Source organism: Staurois parvus, unplaced genomic scaffold, assembly GCF_062004578.1.
Source record: "Staurois parvus isolate SC_StPar_1 unplaced genomic scaffold, SC_StPar_1.0 ptg000145l, whole genome shotgun sequence".
Taxonomy (NCBI): domain Eukaryota; kingdom Metazoa; phylum Chordata; class Amphibia; order Anura; family Ranidae; genus Staurois; species Staurois parvus.
Genome location: NW_028317941.1, coordinates 10,891,553 through 10,906,925, shown reverse-complemented (window position 1 = coordinate 10,906,925; position 15,373 = coordinate 10,891,553). Strand labels below are relative to the sequence as shown.

Genomic DNA, 15,373 nt, shown 5'->3' with positions numbered 1-15,373 from the left:
TCTGTCACTGGAATGCACTAATCACCCAAAAAATATTACCGCCAGCAGGCGTGTAAATGGATTTAACTCTTTAAACGTACAATAGTGGTTGTGAAGCAGAAAGTCAGTTTATTTAGCACAATCGGTCAATTGCAGCCTGCCGTTGGCTGTAAATTGTACGTTTATGTCACTGGAATGCACTAATCACCCAAAAAATATTACCGCCAGCCGGCGTGTAAATGGATTTAACTCTTTGAATGTACAATAGTGGTTGTGAAGCAGAAAGTCAGTTTATTTAGCACAATCGGTCAATTGCAGCTTGCCGTTGGCTGGAAACTGTACGTTTATGTCACTGGAATGCACTAATCACCCAAAAAATATTACCGCCACCCGGCGTGTATATGGATTTAACTCTTTGAACGTACAATAGTGGTTGTGAAGCAGAAAGTCAGTTTATTTAGCACAATCGGTCAATTGCAGTTTGCCGTTGGCTGGAAACTGTACGTTTATGTCACTGGAATGCACTAATCACCCAAAAAATATTACCGCCACCCGGCGTGTAAATGGATCTAACTCTTTGAACGTACAATAGTGGTTGTGAAGCAGAAAGTCAGTTTATTGTACACAATCGGTCAATTGCAGCTTGCCGTTGGCTGGAAACTGTACGTTTCTGTCACTGGAATGCACTAATCACCCAAAAAATATTACCGCCAGCCGGCGTGTAAATGGATTTAACTCTTTAAACGTACAATAGTGGTTGTGAAGCAGAAAGTCAGTTTATTTAGCACAATCGGTCAATTGCAGCCTGCCGTTGGCTGTAAATTGTACGTTTATGTCACTGGAATGCACTAATCACCCAAAAAATATTACCGCCAGCCGGCGTGTAAATGGATTTAACTCTTTGAATGTACAATAGTGGTTGTGAAGCAGAAAGTCAGTTTATTGTACACAATCGGTCAATTGCAGCTTGCCGTTGGCTGGAAACTGTACGTTTCTGTCACTGGAATGCACTAATCACCCAAAAAATATTACCGCCACCCGGCGTGTAAATGGATTTAACTCTTTGAACGTACAATAGTGGTTGTGAAGCAGAAAGTCAGTTTATTTAGCACAATCGGTCAATTGCAGCTTGCCGTTGGCTGGAAACTGTACGTTTATGTCACTGGAATGCACTAATCACCCAAAAAATATTACCGCCAGCCGGTGTGTAAATGGATTTAACTCTTTGAACATACAATAGTGGTTGTGAAGCAGAAAGTCAGTTTATTGTACACAATCGGTCAATTGCAGCTTGCCGTTGGCTGGAAACTGTACGTTTATGTCACTGGAATGCACTAATCACCCAAAAAATATTACCGCCACCCGGCGTGTATATGGATTTAACTCTTTGAACGTACAATAGTGGTTGTGAAGCAGAAAGTCAGTTTATTTAGCACAATCGGTCAATTGCAGCTTGCCGTTGGCTGGAAACTGTATGTTTATGTCACTGGAATGCACTAATCACCCAAAAAATATTACCGCCACCCGGCGTGTAAATGGATCTAACTCTTTGAACGTATAATAGTGGTTGTGAAGCAGAAAGTCAGTTTATTGTACACAATCGGTCAATTGCAGCTTGCCGTTGGCTGGAAACTGTACGTTTCTGTCACTGGAATGCACTAATCACCCAAAAAATATTACCGCCACCCGGCGTGTATATGGATTTAACTCTTTGAACGTACAATAGTGGTTGTGAAGCAGAAAGTCAGTTTATTGTACACAATCGGTCAATTGCAGCTTGCCGTTGGCTGGAAACTGTACGTTTCTGTCACTGGAATGCACTAATCACCCAAAAAATATTACCGCCAGCCGGCGTGTAAATGGATTTAACTCTTTGAACGTACAATAGTGGTTGTGAAGCAGAAAGTCAGTTTATTTAGCACAATCGGTCAATTGCAGCCTGCCGTTGGCTGTAAATTGTACGTTTATGTCACTGGAATGCACTAATCACCCAAAAAATATTACCGCCACCCGGCATGTATATGGATTTAACTCTTTGAACGTACAATAGTGGTTGTGAAGCAGAAAGTCAGTTTATTGTACACAATCGGTCAATTGCAGCCTGCCGTTGGCTGGAAACTGTACGTTTATGTCACTGGAATGCACTAATCACCCAAAAAATATTACCGCCAGCCGGCGTGTAAATGGATTTAACTCTTTGAATGTACAATAGTGGTTGTGAAGCAGAAAGTCAGTTTATTGTACACAATCGGTCAATTGCAGCTTGCCGTTGGCTGGAAACTGTACGTTTCTGTCACTGGAATGCACTAATCACCCAAAAAATATTACCGCCAGCCGGTGTGTAAATGGATTTAACTCTTTGAACGTACAATAGTGGTTGTGAAGCAGAAAGTCAGTTTATTTAGCACAATCGGTCAATTGCAGCTTGCCGTTGGCTGGAAACTGTACGTTTATGTCACTGGAATGCACTAATCACCCAAAAAATATTACCGCCAGCCGGCGTGTAAATGGATTTAACTCTTTGAACGTACAATAGTGGTTGTGAAGCAGAAAGTCAGTTTATTTAGCACAATCGGTCAATTGCAGCTTGCCGTTGGCTGGAAACTGTTCGTTTATGTCACTGGAATGCACTAATCACCCAAAAAATATTACCGCCAGCCGGTGTGTAAATGGATTTAACTCTTTGAACGTACAATAGTGGTTGTGAAGCAGAAAGTCAGTTTATTTAGCACAATCGGTCAATTGCAGCTTGCCGTTGGCTGGAAACTGTACGTTTATGTCACTGGAATGCACTAATCACCCAAAAAATATTACCGCCACCCGGCGTGTATATGGATTTAACTCTTTGAACGTACAATAGTGGTTGTGAAGCAGAAAGTCAGTTTATTTAGCACAATCGGTCAATTGCAGCTTGCCGTTGGCTGGAAACTGTACGTTTATGTCACTGGAATGCACTAATCACCCAAAAAATATTACCGCCACCCGGCGTGTAAATGGATCTAACTCTTTGAACGTACAATAGTGGTTGTGAAGCAGAAAGTCAGTTTATTGTACACAATCGGTCAATTGCAGCTTGCCGTTGGCTGGAAACTGTACGTTTCTGTCACTGGAATGCACTAATCACCCAAAAAATATTACCGCCACCCGGCGTGTATATGGATTTAACTCTTTGAATGTACAATAGTGGTTGTGAAGCAGAAAGTCAGTTTATTGTACACAATCGGTCAATTGCAGCTTGCCGTTGGCTGGAAACTGTACGTTTATGTCACTGGAATGCACTAATCACCCAAAAAATATTACCGCCAGCCGGCGTGTAAATGGATTTAACTCTTTGAACGTACAATAGTGGTTGTGAAGCAGAAAGTCAGTTTATTTAGCACAATCGGTCAATTGCAGCCTGCCGTTGGCTGTAAATTGTACGTTTATGTCACTGGAATGCACTAATCACCCAAAAAATATTACCGCCACCCGGCATGTATATGGATTTAACTCTTTGAACGTACAATAGTGGTTGTGAAGCAGAAAGTCAGTTTATTGTACACAATCGGTCAATTGCAGCCTGCCGTTGGCTGGAAACTGTACGTTTATGTCACTGGAATGCACTAATCACCCAAAAAATATTACCGCCAGCCGGCGTGTAAATGGATTTAACTCTTTGAATGTACAATAGTGGTTGTGAAGCAGAAAGTCAGTTTATTGTACACAATCGGTAAATTGCAGCTTGCCGTTGGCTGGAAACTGTACGTTTCTGTCACTGGAATGCACTAATCACCCAAAAAATATTACCGCCAGCCGGCGTGTAAATGGATTTAACTCTTTGAACGTACAATAGTGGTTGTGAAGCAGAAAGTCAGTTTATTGTACACAATCGGTCAATTGCAGCTTGCCGTTGGCTGGAAACTGTACGTTTATGTCACTGGAATGCACTAATCACCCAAAAAATATTACCGCCAGCCGGTGTGTAAATGGATTTAACTCTTTGAACGTACAATAGTGGTTGTGAAGCAGAAAGTCAGTTTATTTAGCACAATCGGTCAATTGCAGCTTGCCGTTGGCTGGAAACTGTACGTTTATGTCACTGGAATGCACTAATCACCCAAAAAATATTACCGCCACCCGGCGTGTATATGGATTTAACTCTTTGAATGTACAATAGTGGTTGTGAAGCAGAAAGTCAGTTTATTTAGCACAATCGGTCAATTGCAGCTTGCCGTTGGCTGGAAACGGTACGTTTATGTCACTGGAATGCACTAATCACCCAAAAAATATTACCGCCACCCGGCGTGTAAATGGATCTAACTCTTTGAACGTACAATAGTGGTTGTGAAGCAGAAAGTCAGTTTATTGTACACAATCGGTCAATTGCAGCTTGCCGTTGGCTGGAAACTGTACGTTTCTGTCACTGGAATGCACTAATCACCCAAAAAATATTACCGCCAGCCGGCGTGTAAATGGATTTAACTCTTTGAACGTATAATAGTGGTTGTGAAGCAGAAAGTCAGTTTATTTAGCACAATCGGTCAATTGCAGCTTGCCGTTGGCTGGAAACTGTACGTTTATGTCACTGGAATGCACTAATCACCCAAAAAATATTACCGCCACCCGGCGTGTAAATGGATTTAACTCTTTGAACGTACAATAGTGGTTGTGAATCAGAAAGTCAGTTTATTGTACACAATCGGTCAATTGCAGCTTGCCGTTGGCTGGAAACTGTACGTTTGTGTCACTGGAATGCACTAATCACCCAAAAAATATTACCGCCAGCCGGCGTGTAAATGGATTTAACTCTTTAAACGTACAATAGTGGTTGTGAAGCAGAAAGTCAGTTTATTTTGCACAATTGGCAAACTGCAGCACCAACTGTGCACGACAGCCACCAAAAAAAAAAAGGGTGTATGTCACTTTAAATTTTCGATTCTTTGATAGCTGTGGCCCTAAGTAACGATTCTGTGTCCCTGAGTAACGATTCTGTGTCCCTGAGTAACGATTCTGTGTCCCTGAGTAACGATTCTGTGGCCCTAAAGTCTCTGTGGCCCTAACTCTGTCCATTAATACACACAGGTCTGTCTCTCTTGAATGACCGGAGGCTAATGGAGAATTCTAAGATGGCCGCGATTTATAGCTCCACCATTACACAGTGCTGGCTGGCTGCTGATTGGCTAATGCGATCACATGTCATGAATGCATTATGGGTCAGCGCGCCTTGTCTGCGCGCCTTCCCAGAGATCCCCGCCCCATCTTCTCTGTCCATTTTCTCCGTCGCCACACATGTCGCCACCATTTTTGGGAAAATTCGATTCGTGCATCCGAAGTTTGCTAATCTTCGGATTCGTCGCGAATAGAATTTTTCCAAATCTTCGGAACGAATTCCACTTCGTCATGTTCGATTCGCTCATCTCTAATAATAATTATTAATAAATTATGTCAGTTTTGTGTGTCATACATTTAAGTATATTACCTTTATCTGTAAACATTGTTAGAATGAAGATTGAATGTTTGCCTGTTAAAACATTTGAAAAGTGGACAATTTCCATGGGGTTTATTTAACTTTTCATATGACTATATCTGCATCATGCAGAAAATACAATTTCTTGTAATCACAATTCAATATCTTGTAAAGATAAAGAAGTCTCAACAAAACAAAACAATATTCAGTTTCTCCTGCCCCCAGGGGACACAGTGCTTGTAGCATTTTGTCCCACTTTGATAGGTACTACAGATATTAAGCTATCCCCTCTCCCTCCACTGCTGTCTGACCATGCTGCTAATAGGAAAATGGATAGTTAATTAGTTTTGATTGATTATCTTTCTCTATAAAACCAAACACAGACGATTCGGAGTCATAGCAGAGAGGGCAGGCCCAGCATAAGAGGAAAGATCTGTTGGAGCTACACAATAGGAACATCCACAAACCAGGCTTCTGGAAGGGAAGGAGCTGATAGGAAGCTATGAGAGAGAAAAAATGGATTTATTGCACAATCATACAGCATTAATTTACACAATCACAAATAAGTATTTCTACATGAATCACTACACCAGCTGATAAGATTTAATTGCTAGAGAGTCGTCTTTAGGCCCGCCTGAAGCATATGAATTCTTTTACACATTTCCCACAGCTCACCTGCTGACTAATTTTTTAACATTTTTTATTTATTTATTTTTTAACATGACAGCACTGCTATCCCTATGCTTAGCTGTAAAGCACATGTTTGCTGGAATATTTTGCAATGAAGTCTACCACAGTTCTACAAAATCTTAATATTAATGATACATTTTTAAAACTGCGGAGTACAATCTAACTTAGATTCTCTTACTAACCTAAGTGAATATTTTTTATTCCATTAGTAAATCAACCCCATTATTTGTATACTTTACGTAATAAGAAAATGTGGTCCACCCATGTACATGTATAGTTTAAAACTAGTGAGAGAAAAAAAAAACACACACACACACACTGATAATATGTTTTACAATAATGTGTATGTATAGCCAAAACATTTTTTTTTTCATTTTGGAAAGGATAGGAAAGAGCTAGGATCCATGTAATTTAATTGTCTCCTTTTGTAAAGAAGCCCCTTCACTTACTGACTGGATGCAACAAGAAATGAGAAAAAATCTACAAATTGAGGGGCATTTTTCTCTTAGGCAAAGGACACTAGGACAGGTTTCCCCATGGAAAGGTGACTGTGAATACCTGGCCTTCAGGGGCGGACTGACCATTTGGAAACTCGGGCAGGGCATATAAAGAGAATGAATCTACACTAGGAGGACACAGCGAGTAATAAAGTCTTGACATTAGTTTTAATGCTTCCCTACTTTGTTCAAACCTAATGGGAAATATTATGGCTATACATATACTTTAAGCGATCTATCTATCTATCTATCTATCTATCTATCTATCTATCTATCTATCTATCTATCTATCTATCTATCCTGTGTACAGCCTATTTATCCCCTTTAAATATATCACATAATAAGTTTAGTCTTATTATGCATTGCTTATTGAAAGCTTTTGAAGAAACAACCTGTAACAAGCTATAAATCTTATTCCCTGAAAGTCACCCAAGAAACAAACAAGCTGTAAATATAGAACATGGATCATAAAATGTAACTTACAGAATTGTACATCTATTTTAATTCCATTTGTCTCCACTGCCCACTGTTAGCTTCTAAAATGAGAAATGCACCCCCTTAGCACAAATTATTTACTTTATTTACAGTTATTATAAAGACTGGATATCATTTAGAAATCACAATTCTGCAGCAAATACAACATACACATTTTGTTTCTGTTTTCTTTTTTAAGAGTTCTTAGGCAACATCTTGGAGAGCAAGAAGTATCGATCTCATTAATTTTTGATTCAGTTCAAGATTCTGACCTAGGAAATTACTCCTGTTATGTTGAGAATGGGAATGGACGACACCATGCTAGTGTACTCCTCCACAAAAGGGGTAAGAGTTTGCAGTGTTATTATGATTATGTTATTTTATTTGGCTCAACCTATTTCAGAAATAGGGTATTGCTGCTAGCATCCCTATTAAAAAATATTCCCCTTGCTTCCTTTATTCCTGACACAATGGACTTTATTTTCTTAAAGGTAACAGAGGGAGCAATTACTTTGAAGAAGTTTAGTACTCTTAAATAGCGATCTTTTAACTGATCTGCTAAAGCTTACATTCTTGTACAATAAGCACGCAAAAAAGGATGTTAAGATTATGGCTTAAAAAACTATAATGTGACTATAAATTGCCCATTATGGTAAAGAAACATGCATGTAAACGATGTAAACAAAAGAACATTTAAAAAAAAAATGTGTACATTACCAGTGGCCACAACCCACACAGTAGTACCCTATCTGAAGCGTGCTCTATGGAAAATGTATTTTAAATGATTGTTTTACTGTCACATATAGTGATTTATAGTAATTATAGTAATTTATGCTGTATTGATGCTAGATATGAAAATTTGAATTTCGGAGATGTAAACGAATTTCTGAATGGACATAGTAACGAATGTTAACAGATCCAAAAATGTTAGAAACTAAATTAATAAATGCATTTAGTTAATTTGTTTCATTTGGATATTTTCACTTGAAGCAATAGTAGTTCAGGCTCATGGGAAAATGTATTCAATTTTCAAATGTGTTTGATAATTTGGATTCGAGTAAATTTGTGATTTAAATTGAATTTGTAATTTTCACAGTCAGTTCAGTTTCACAGTTTAATCCAATTCTTAGGTTTGAAAAATGTGGGGCTGCTGAATTTTGCATTAAATTTATTTTGTTGCGGTCGAAATTATCAAATAGTTACGATATATGTATAACGAATCCACCCAAAATTTTTAAACCGATAATTAAGTTATAGCAATGTTCTGCAAAAACTGCAACATTTTTCGAATCCACCCAGACCATCGAATATTTAAAAATGAATGCTGAAGATACGAAAGGAATTCGGAAAACTAATCAGTTCAGCACAAATATGACAAAATAAAATTCTTCAATGAATGAATGCATCCGAAACAAAAGCTTCCAGCATGCACATGCCTAATTGTTGCTTCCTGAAAAGCACATGTTAAATATCTAACTGTAAAAAATCCTATTTTTAGTCAAGGTACAGCAGTCAGCATATGTCTAGATCCTGAAGCTAGTAAAATTGAACCAACCATATGTTCATTCTGAACAGAGGCGGACTGACCATTCGAGCACTGCCCGAGGGCCCAGGGTCAGTAGGGGGCCCCATGAGATGCCCCTGGTACCTTTCATTGGCTTTTTTATAGGCTTTTTTGGGTGTGGGCAAGGACACAGGGGCCCCAATATCCCCTATTGCCCGGGGGCCCCATGAGTTGTCAGTCTGCCCCTGATTCTGAACATGAGTCTCATGTGTACATAAATAAATACAGTGAGAATACACTTGGATTATTTAACCTGGTTTATGGGACCATCAATGTGATAGCGAATGTGTATATTCTGCATAGTAAATCAGGCCAAATGGGTAGTGAATATGTTTCTCCATAACAGGGATGGACAATAAACCCAGTCTATTCAAGACCAACCAAAAAAGTCTGGTTGAGAATAGAACGGGGTAAATTCAGCTTTATAAAATAAAAAAATCAGCGTTTGGTCCTCAAGTGCTATGAAACTATAAAGCCTTGAGAATGTGTTTCTGTGTTTCAAGGAGTAATGATGAAGACGGCAAAGCTAAGCACTGTGCACCTGTCTGTATACTGTATACCAGAGCAATAAACCTTTATCCTCACATTTCTGCAAAAATGTGCTGAGAAATACCTTTTATTCTTCTATATTTATAGTAGTCATTTAACTGTTTGGCTTCCCAAACTTCATCCTAGCATTGGGGGTTGTGAACATGCACTTGCAATCCATACATATATACAGTATATTCAATCCATATTGTAAAGTGCAATTGATCAATTAATATTATGCATAATATAGAGAGTGATTATTCCACAGTTCATTCAGCATGTGACTGTTTCCACCCAAAAACTCTTTAGTTTGCCCCATGTACTCTTCTTCAAACGTCACAGTCAGTGTTTCATTCTTGACCTTCCTTCCCACCCCTGTGGTTAAAAATACTCATATTGTGCTTATCAGATGTGCCTTACAGTAAATGCTTGAATGCTCAGAGAAGAGAAAGCCAACATATTGTAAAAACATAAGCTTAAGATATAAGCAAAATTATATTCACTCACAATAAATAGTGCTTTTCCAGCACTGAAGAAACATATGCTCAATCGTGTAGGAAGTGCTGCATCACAAACCTGGCCCCACCAAACATTACAATGTTACAGTGCAAAGCCCCATCCAACCTGCATTTCATCAGGTTTGACATCTTCATGAGTAATTAATCACACTTTATATTATGGATTTGATTTATTGATTAACTGCACTTTTACAATATGGACTGAATTTACATAAATGGCACTTCTTGCATTTTCAATAACGCCTTAATGGATTAATTTTATTTCTTTTATCTATATTATATATATTATCTATTGATTTTTTTTTTAAGTCACAAATGGCTAAGCACTGTACATGTTTTATTCTCTATTATTATAATATGATTTACATTTCATTTGCAACAATTTTAGAGATTTTAGTTATAGTAATAGTCAGAATGCAGTTTTGTGTCTGGCTCATTACACAGGCTGACGTGGGTGATGGGAGATGGCATTTACAGCAGCTAAGTGCATTAGGAACTAAAGGAGTAAGAAAGGTGTTGTGAATTAGTTCAACTTCCTTATCCTTTAAGTTCAAGCATCTGTAGGCTCTCTAGTTATTATGAGTTAGCTAAGCACATAATTGGAAAAAAGGTTTGAAAACTTGATTTCACTCATATAAAGTCTGTAAATGTAGAAAAGAGTTTAGAACTTCACTTGTTCCTTTTAAAGCTGACCATGCTTCTGGTTAGATTATCTTTTTAACTCCAGTTTAAAGTGAACCTGAACATAAAGTGAACATTTTCTATATTATATATCTACATATGTTAACTGTACCCAAGTAGTACCCTGAAAGATTTACCTGAAATCTAGATTTTATTTATTACCTAGATAAAAATAACAGTTCACTTCCCTGTGCATATAGTCTCATAGCTGTATATCTGCTAGATTGTCTAAGGCAGTGCTTCCTCTGGCCCAATGTCCCAAGGGACTTGGTGTGGGATTTGGTGAAATCACTAAGTGGCTTCTCACTTCTCTCCTTGCTGGAGAGGAAACTGATCCCAAGGACCTGCAAGTGCAGTATATCCTTGTTTTTGCTTTATGTATTATGCATTCTGCAAAACTCCTGCTGATTTTTAAATATGACCTACCAGTCATCAGATCACCAGTTATTATGTGGGGATGGGGGGAGGGAGGACAGTTCTGACATGAGGAAGCAGATATTTTCTTCTTTGCTGCAATGGGCACCTCCACGCAGAGACACACAATGCAGAATATGGCATGGTAAATCAGTAATGGGGAAAAGATCATCTGGATGTAACCAAATAATTCATTGGACATGTTTGCCTTTATTGGGCACAGCTTTCAGAGTTCAGGACCCTTTTAAGGAGTGCTAGACAAGTAAAGAATTAGCTTTTTTGAAAGTACACATCTTTTTCGATAACCTGAAACGAGTTTGTATTGCACATATTCAGAGCTGTTAAGGGAGGAAATGTACAGTACACAGAATCAGCAGCATAGTATTTTAATACCTTATTTAAAATCTACACTTGTTTAAAAGTTATACGTGTAACTAATAATTGTAAACATAATATGAACATGTTTATTTATTAAAAACCTTAACATTTATTCATATTTTGTGTTCTGAAGAAACATTTGTGTAAGCATTTTTTTCAAGTTACTTCTTTTAAAGGATAAGTTCACCTTTTGCTAAAAATAATAAATGCACATTTTTTTTGTAGGAAAAAAAATGTGTATTTATAATTTTTTGTTGCAGGAGCCTGTAAAGCATTGCACCAGTGATCAGCAGATCACGGGAGCCATGTAGGTCTCCTGCAGACCTGTCAGTATATCTGCTTGCCAGCATGGGATGTACGGGCAAGCAGATATAATGACAGGAGGAATCAATGAACTACCAGGGCACTCCACAACTCCGTGGTAGTTCATTGAGAACTGCAAGCAGACAGCTGCTAGGACTGTGAATGAGTGACATGGCCGGGCGGGCGGTCAGGCAGAGCCCCATGTGGGTGTGGTTATTAAAAAAGTTTGACAGCTTGCAGGAGGAGAAGATCCCTCACTAGCTGTCACAACGGGGAGAGGGGGCAATTTATTCATAACATGTTACATGTTACACCCTGAATATCAAGATGAATATAACATGTTATGAAAAGTGAACTTATACTTTAAGATGTGGAATAATTATTTTAAGCTGTGCTACGTTGAATTTATATGCTATATCAACTGTGGAAAAAGTCTAATATTCATCATCATTCAGATTATTGAAACATAATGTATGGTACTTTATGAATACTGAGTAAAATGCCTTTTTAGGATTCACACAAGAAAAATGTCAGCACAGCAATTAAAGCTGTTTAATTCTCATAAGAAGATTGGCCATACAAAACACAGTTATGGGAACAGAGGAGGTTGATTTGTAGTCTGATGAAAATGCTTGTAGTACACACAATGCAACATTCTCTATCTTTGGGCTTATTACATGAAAGCCACTGGTAATTACAACATTTCCCACTTGAGCTCTTATGTTTGTTTATCTGCAATTGTATTAAATCTTATCCAACCAAAACACGTTCTGAAAGGTTAGAAGTTAATGGGTATACATAATGGATTCTAGTTCTAAATTACTGCAAAATGTATATGTATCCCAATATTCCATGTAATAATGTGCTCTATTACTCATATTGTAAGCTATCCTCTGTAGAGTACAGTTGTCATATTGCATTCATATGATATGTATTTGCAAGTACTTCCGAAAAAAAGGGTATTCTGGGTCAAGCTGGTATTGGAAAAACAATATGTTAATAATAAATCCCACTGAGAATAGAAATTATTTCATTTAGGAGTAAAAAGAATTGTGCTTATAGAATTTATTATATAAAAAGGAACACAGCATTCAAAATAGGTTGAAGTCAGATGAGCAAGTTTTGAAACACTTTTCTAAAAATAAGTTTTTTTTTAAATTATTTTTGGGGTAACACTACTTGAAGGTGCCAGAAAAATGTTGCTTGTAATTCATTTAAGTGACACTCTGTTCACACTATTACGATTAAAGTATTTACATGTTTTTATCATGCAGTAAATTAGCTTTAAGGTGTGTGCAAATTTATAACATGCAAAAACAACTCATTATAGTGACATCAACATTAATCAATTTATCAAAATGCTCCCTAAATGCGTAATATTTGGTGTGTGTAAAGCAGTCACTTGAGAGCTATTCCTTTGATTATGCATGGTCAACGAAATTTCTTTTGCTCATTCGAAATAGCTCTGTGTCCAAATTACATCACCAATCCTGTCTCTAAATATCTCCGAAACCGTCCTCTCCACTCCTCCCTCGACCTCCTGCTCTCTAGCTCCCATTGTCTCCTCCTCCCATGCTAATCACTATGACTTTTCCAGAGCCTCCCCCATTCTCTGGAGCTCTCTACCCCAATCTATCCATCACCTACTCTGCCCACTTTTAGGCGATCTCTGAAAACCTATCTCTCCAGGGAATCTTGTTCTGCCTTCAGCTAATAACCAAATCCTCTATTTCTCCTATCAGTTCATCCCCCACAGTTATTACCTTTTGTACCACCAACCCCTCCCTCTTGGATTAGAAGCTCCAAGGAGCAGGGCCCTCCTAACCCTCTTGTATTGAACTGTATTGTTGCTGTACTGTCTCCCTTTATTTTGTAAAGTGCTGAGCAAACAGCTGGTGCTATATAAATCCTGTATAATAATAATAATGCTGTAGATGGGGATAGAAGAATGACTGATGTCTTTGGATACTCCCTGTCTATACCAAAGATTCAGACTAGTGCAAAGGTATGGCTGAAGAAGGAACTACAGCAGACATGGGAACACTGTCCTGCTGCTTCCTTTAAAAGCTGAACTGTCCATACAGTATATGTCCATTTTACCAAGGGTAACCCATGAATAGAACTGATTAAATTCAACAGCTTTAACAGTAGAAATCAGGATGCAGTGAGCTTCCCTAGATTGCTGCAGTTCCCTAGTCAGCCTGATTTATCACAGACTGATATCCATAGACCTCTCCAACTGCATATACTATATCGTAATGTATTCTCAAAAATTAGAGATACTAAAGCTGGGTACAAACAGGCTGAAAATTGGCTGAAGATGGTTGGTTCGGCAGGAAATTTTGTCCCGTGTTTACAGCTGGCTGTTCTAGATAAGCAAGTCTTACAACCAACTTCTGTTGAGGTGGAAAATTAGCATCCGACCAGCATTCGGGCAGCTCTGGAAGCCAATGGCTGAGAACACTGATCAATGTGTTCTGGCAGGGGGATTCCCTCTGTCAGAACATAAAGGCACAGTAAAGGAGATCACTGCACTAAGATTGCTTGTGTTAGTACAGCGATCTCTCAGGTTTTTTTTGTTCAGCCTGCTGAAACATTTATAGCGTGTACCCAGCTTAAGATCAGTTTGCAAGCACAAGATGTTTGTTTGCATTAGGAGGCTGGCAGGCTTTAGCATTTTTGCTGCAAGAGAAAACAAAGTGAAAGGAGCTGTGATATTAGATCTTAAAGTTCACCTGCATCCAGATTATGAACATTAAAGCATTTACTCTAACAAGCAGTAAGTCATCGGTCACACTGCTGTGATTTAAAATTGCGTGATTTATGTGCGATTTCCGGTGCAATTTCTGAAGACTTTATTGCGACTTGTGAAGATGTTCAATGATTTTTTGCAATTTGCATTGCGATTTCCATTATATTCTGTATGTGAAATTGCAATAAACTGCAGAAAACATAATGCAACACTACTTTAGAAATTGTGCTGCAGCAAATCACACATGTTAAGACACTGACATTCACACTCATTAGATGCAATTTCAGGTCCGATTTGTGAATACAAATCACACCAGTATGACCTGGAACTTAAGGTTCTTTTAAATAAGCCATCGATTTCCACTCTAGTTGCCTGTAGTTTGAAGAAATCCATTTTCAAAAACCACAAAAGATCACAACAAAATGTTTCAGTTTAGACCAGCTAGAAAACACTTGCTGTTTGTTTACATTAGAGAGCTGGTAGCCTGCCAAGAGGCATAAAGGCTGTCATTACTCACCTCCTTTTGAAAATTCAAGTTGTCTGACTGTGTCTGACTATTATACTTTTACGGCAGAAACATAGAAAAAGTACAGTATACTGTAAATGAATATCAGAAAAATGTCAGATGTCCTTATCTCTATTGACTTACCCCCCTTCCTAACCAGGCCATTTTTTGCGGTACGGCACTGTGTTATTTTAACTAACCCCAAAACTTTTAACATATTCAATTAAAAAAATAAAAAAATCAAATTGCTACATAAATTAAGGAAAATATGTATTCTGCTAAATATTTTTGGTAGAAAAATCCCAATAACCATATATTGATTGGTTTGTGCAAATGTTATATACTAAATACTATGGTATATGTACTGGAATTTTTATTTTATTTTTTTATACTGGTAATGGTGGCGATCAGAGACTTGCGGTGGACAATGAGATACTGACTGACACTAACTGGCCCTTTGTGGGAACCAGTGACACTAATACAGTGATCAGTGCTAAAAATATGCACTATGCATGTACTAGTGACACTGGCTGGGAAGGGGTTACACATCTAGGGTGATTAAGGGGTTAATTGTGTGCCTAGCTATGTGTAATGTTTACTGTGTGTGCTGTTTTCACTAGGTAATGTGCTGGATTCTATTCCCT

At 38.1% G+C, this 15,373-nt stretch overlaps 1 protein-coding gene across 1 annotated transcript in view; it reads left to right on the top strand.

The window, feature by feature from the left end:
• IL1RAPL1 (interleukin 1 receptor accessory protein like 1) overlaps positions 1-15,373 on the top strand; it is a 1,773,934-nt gene that overhangs the window by 1,679,003 nt on the left and 79,558 nt on the right. The window contains exon 8 of the mRNA XM_089673890.1: positions 7,286-7,431. Within this exon, the coding sequence (XP_089530016.1) occupies positions 7,286-7,431 (146 nt within the window). The remainder of the gene's footprint in view (positions 1-7,285; positions 7,432-15,373) is intronic.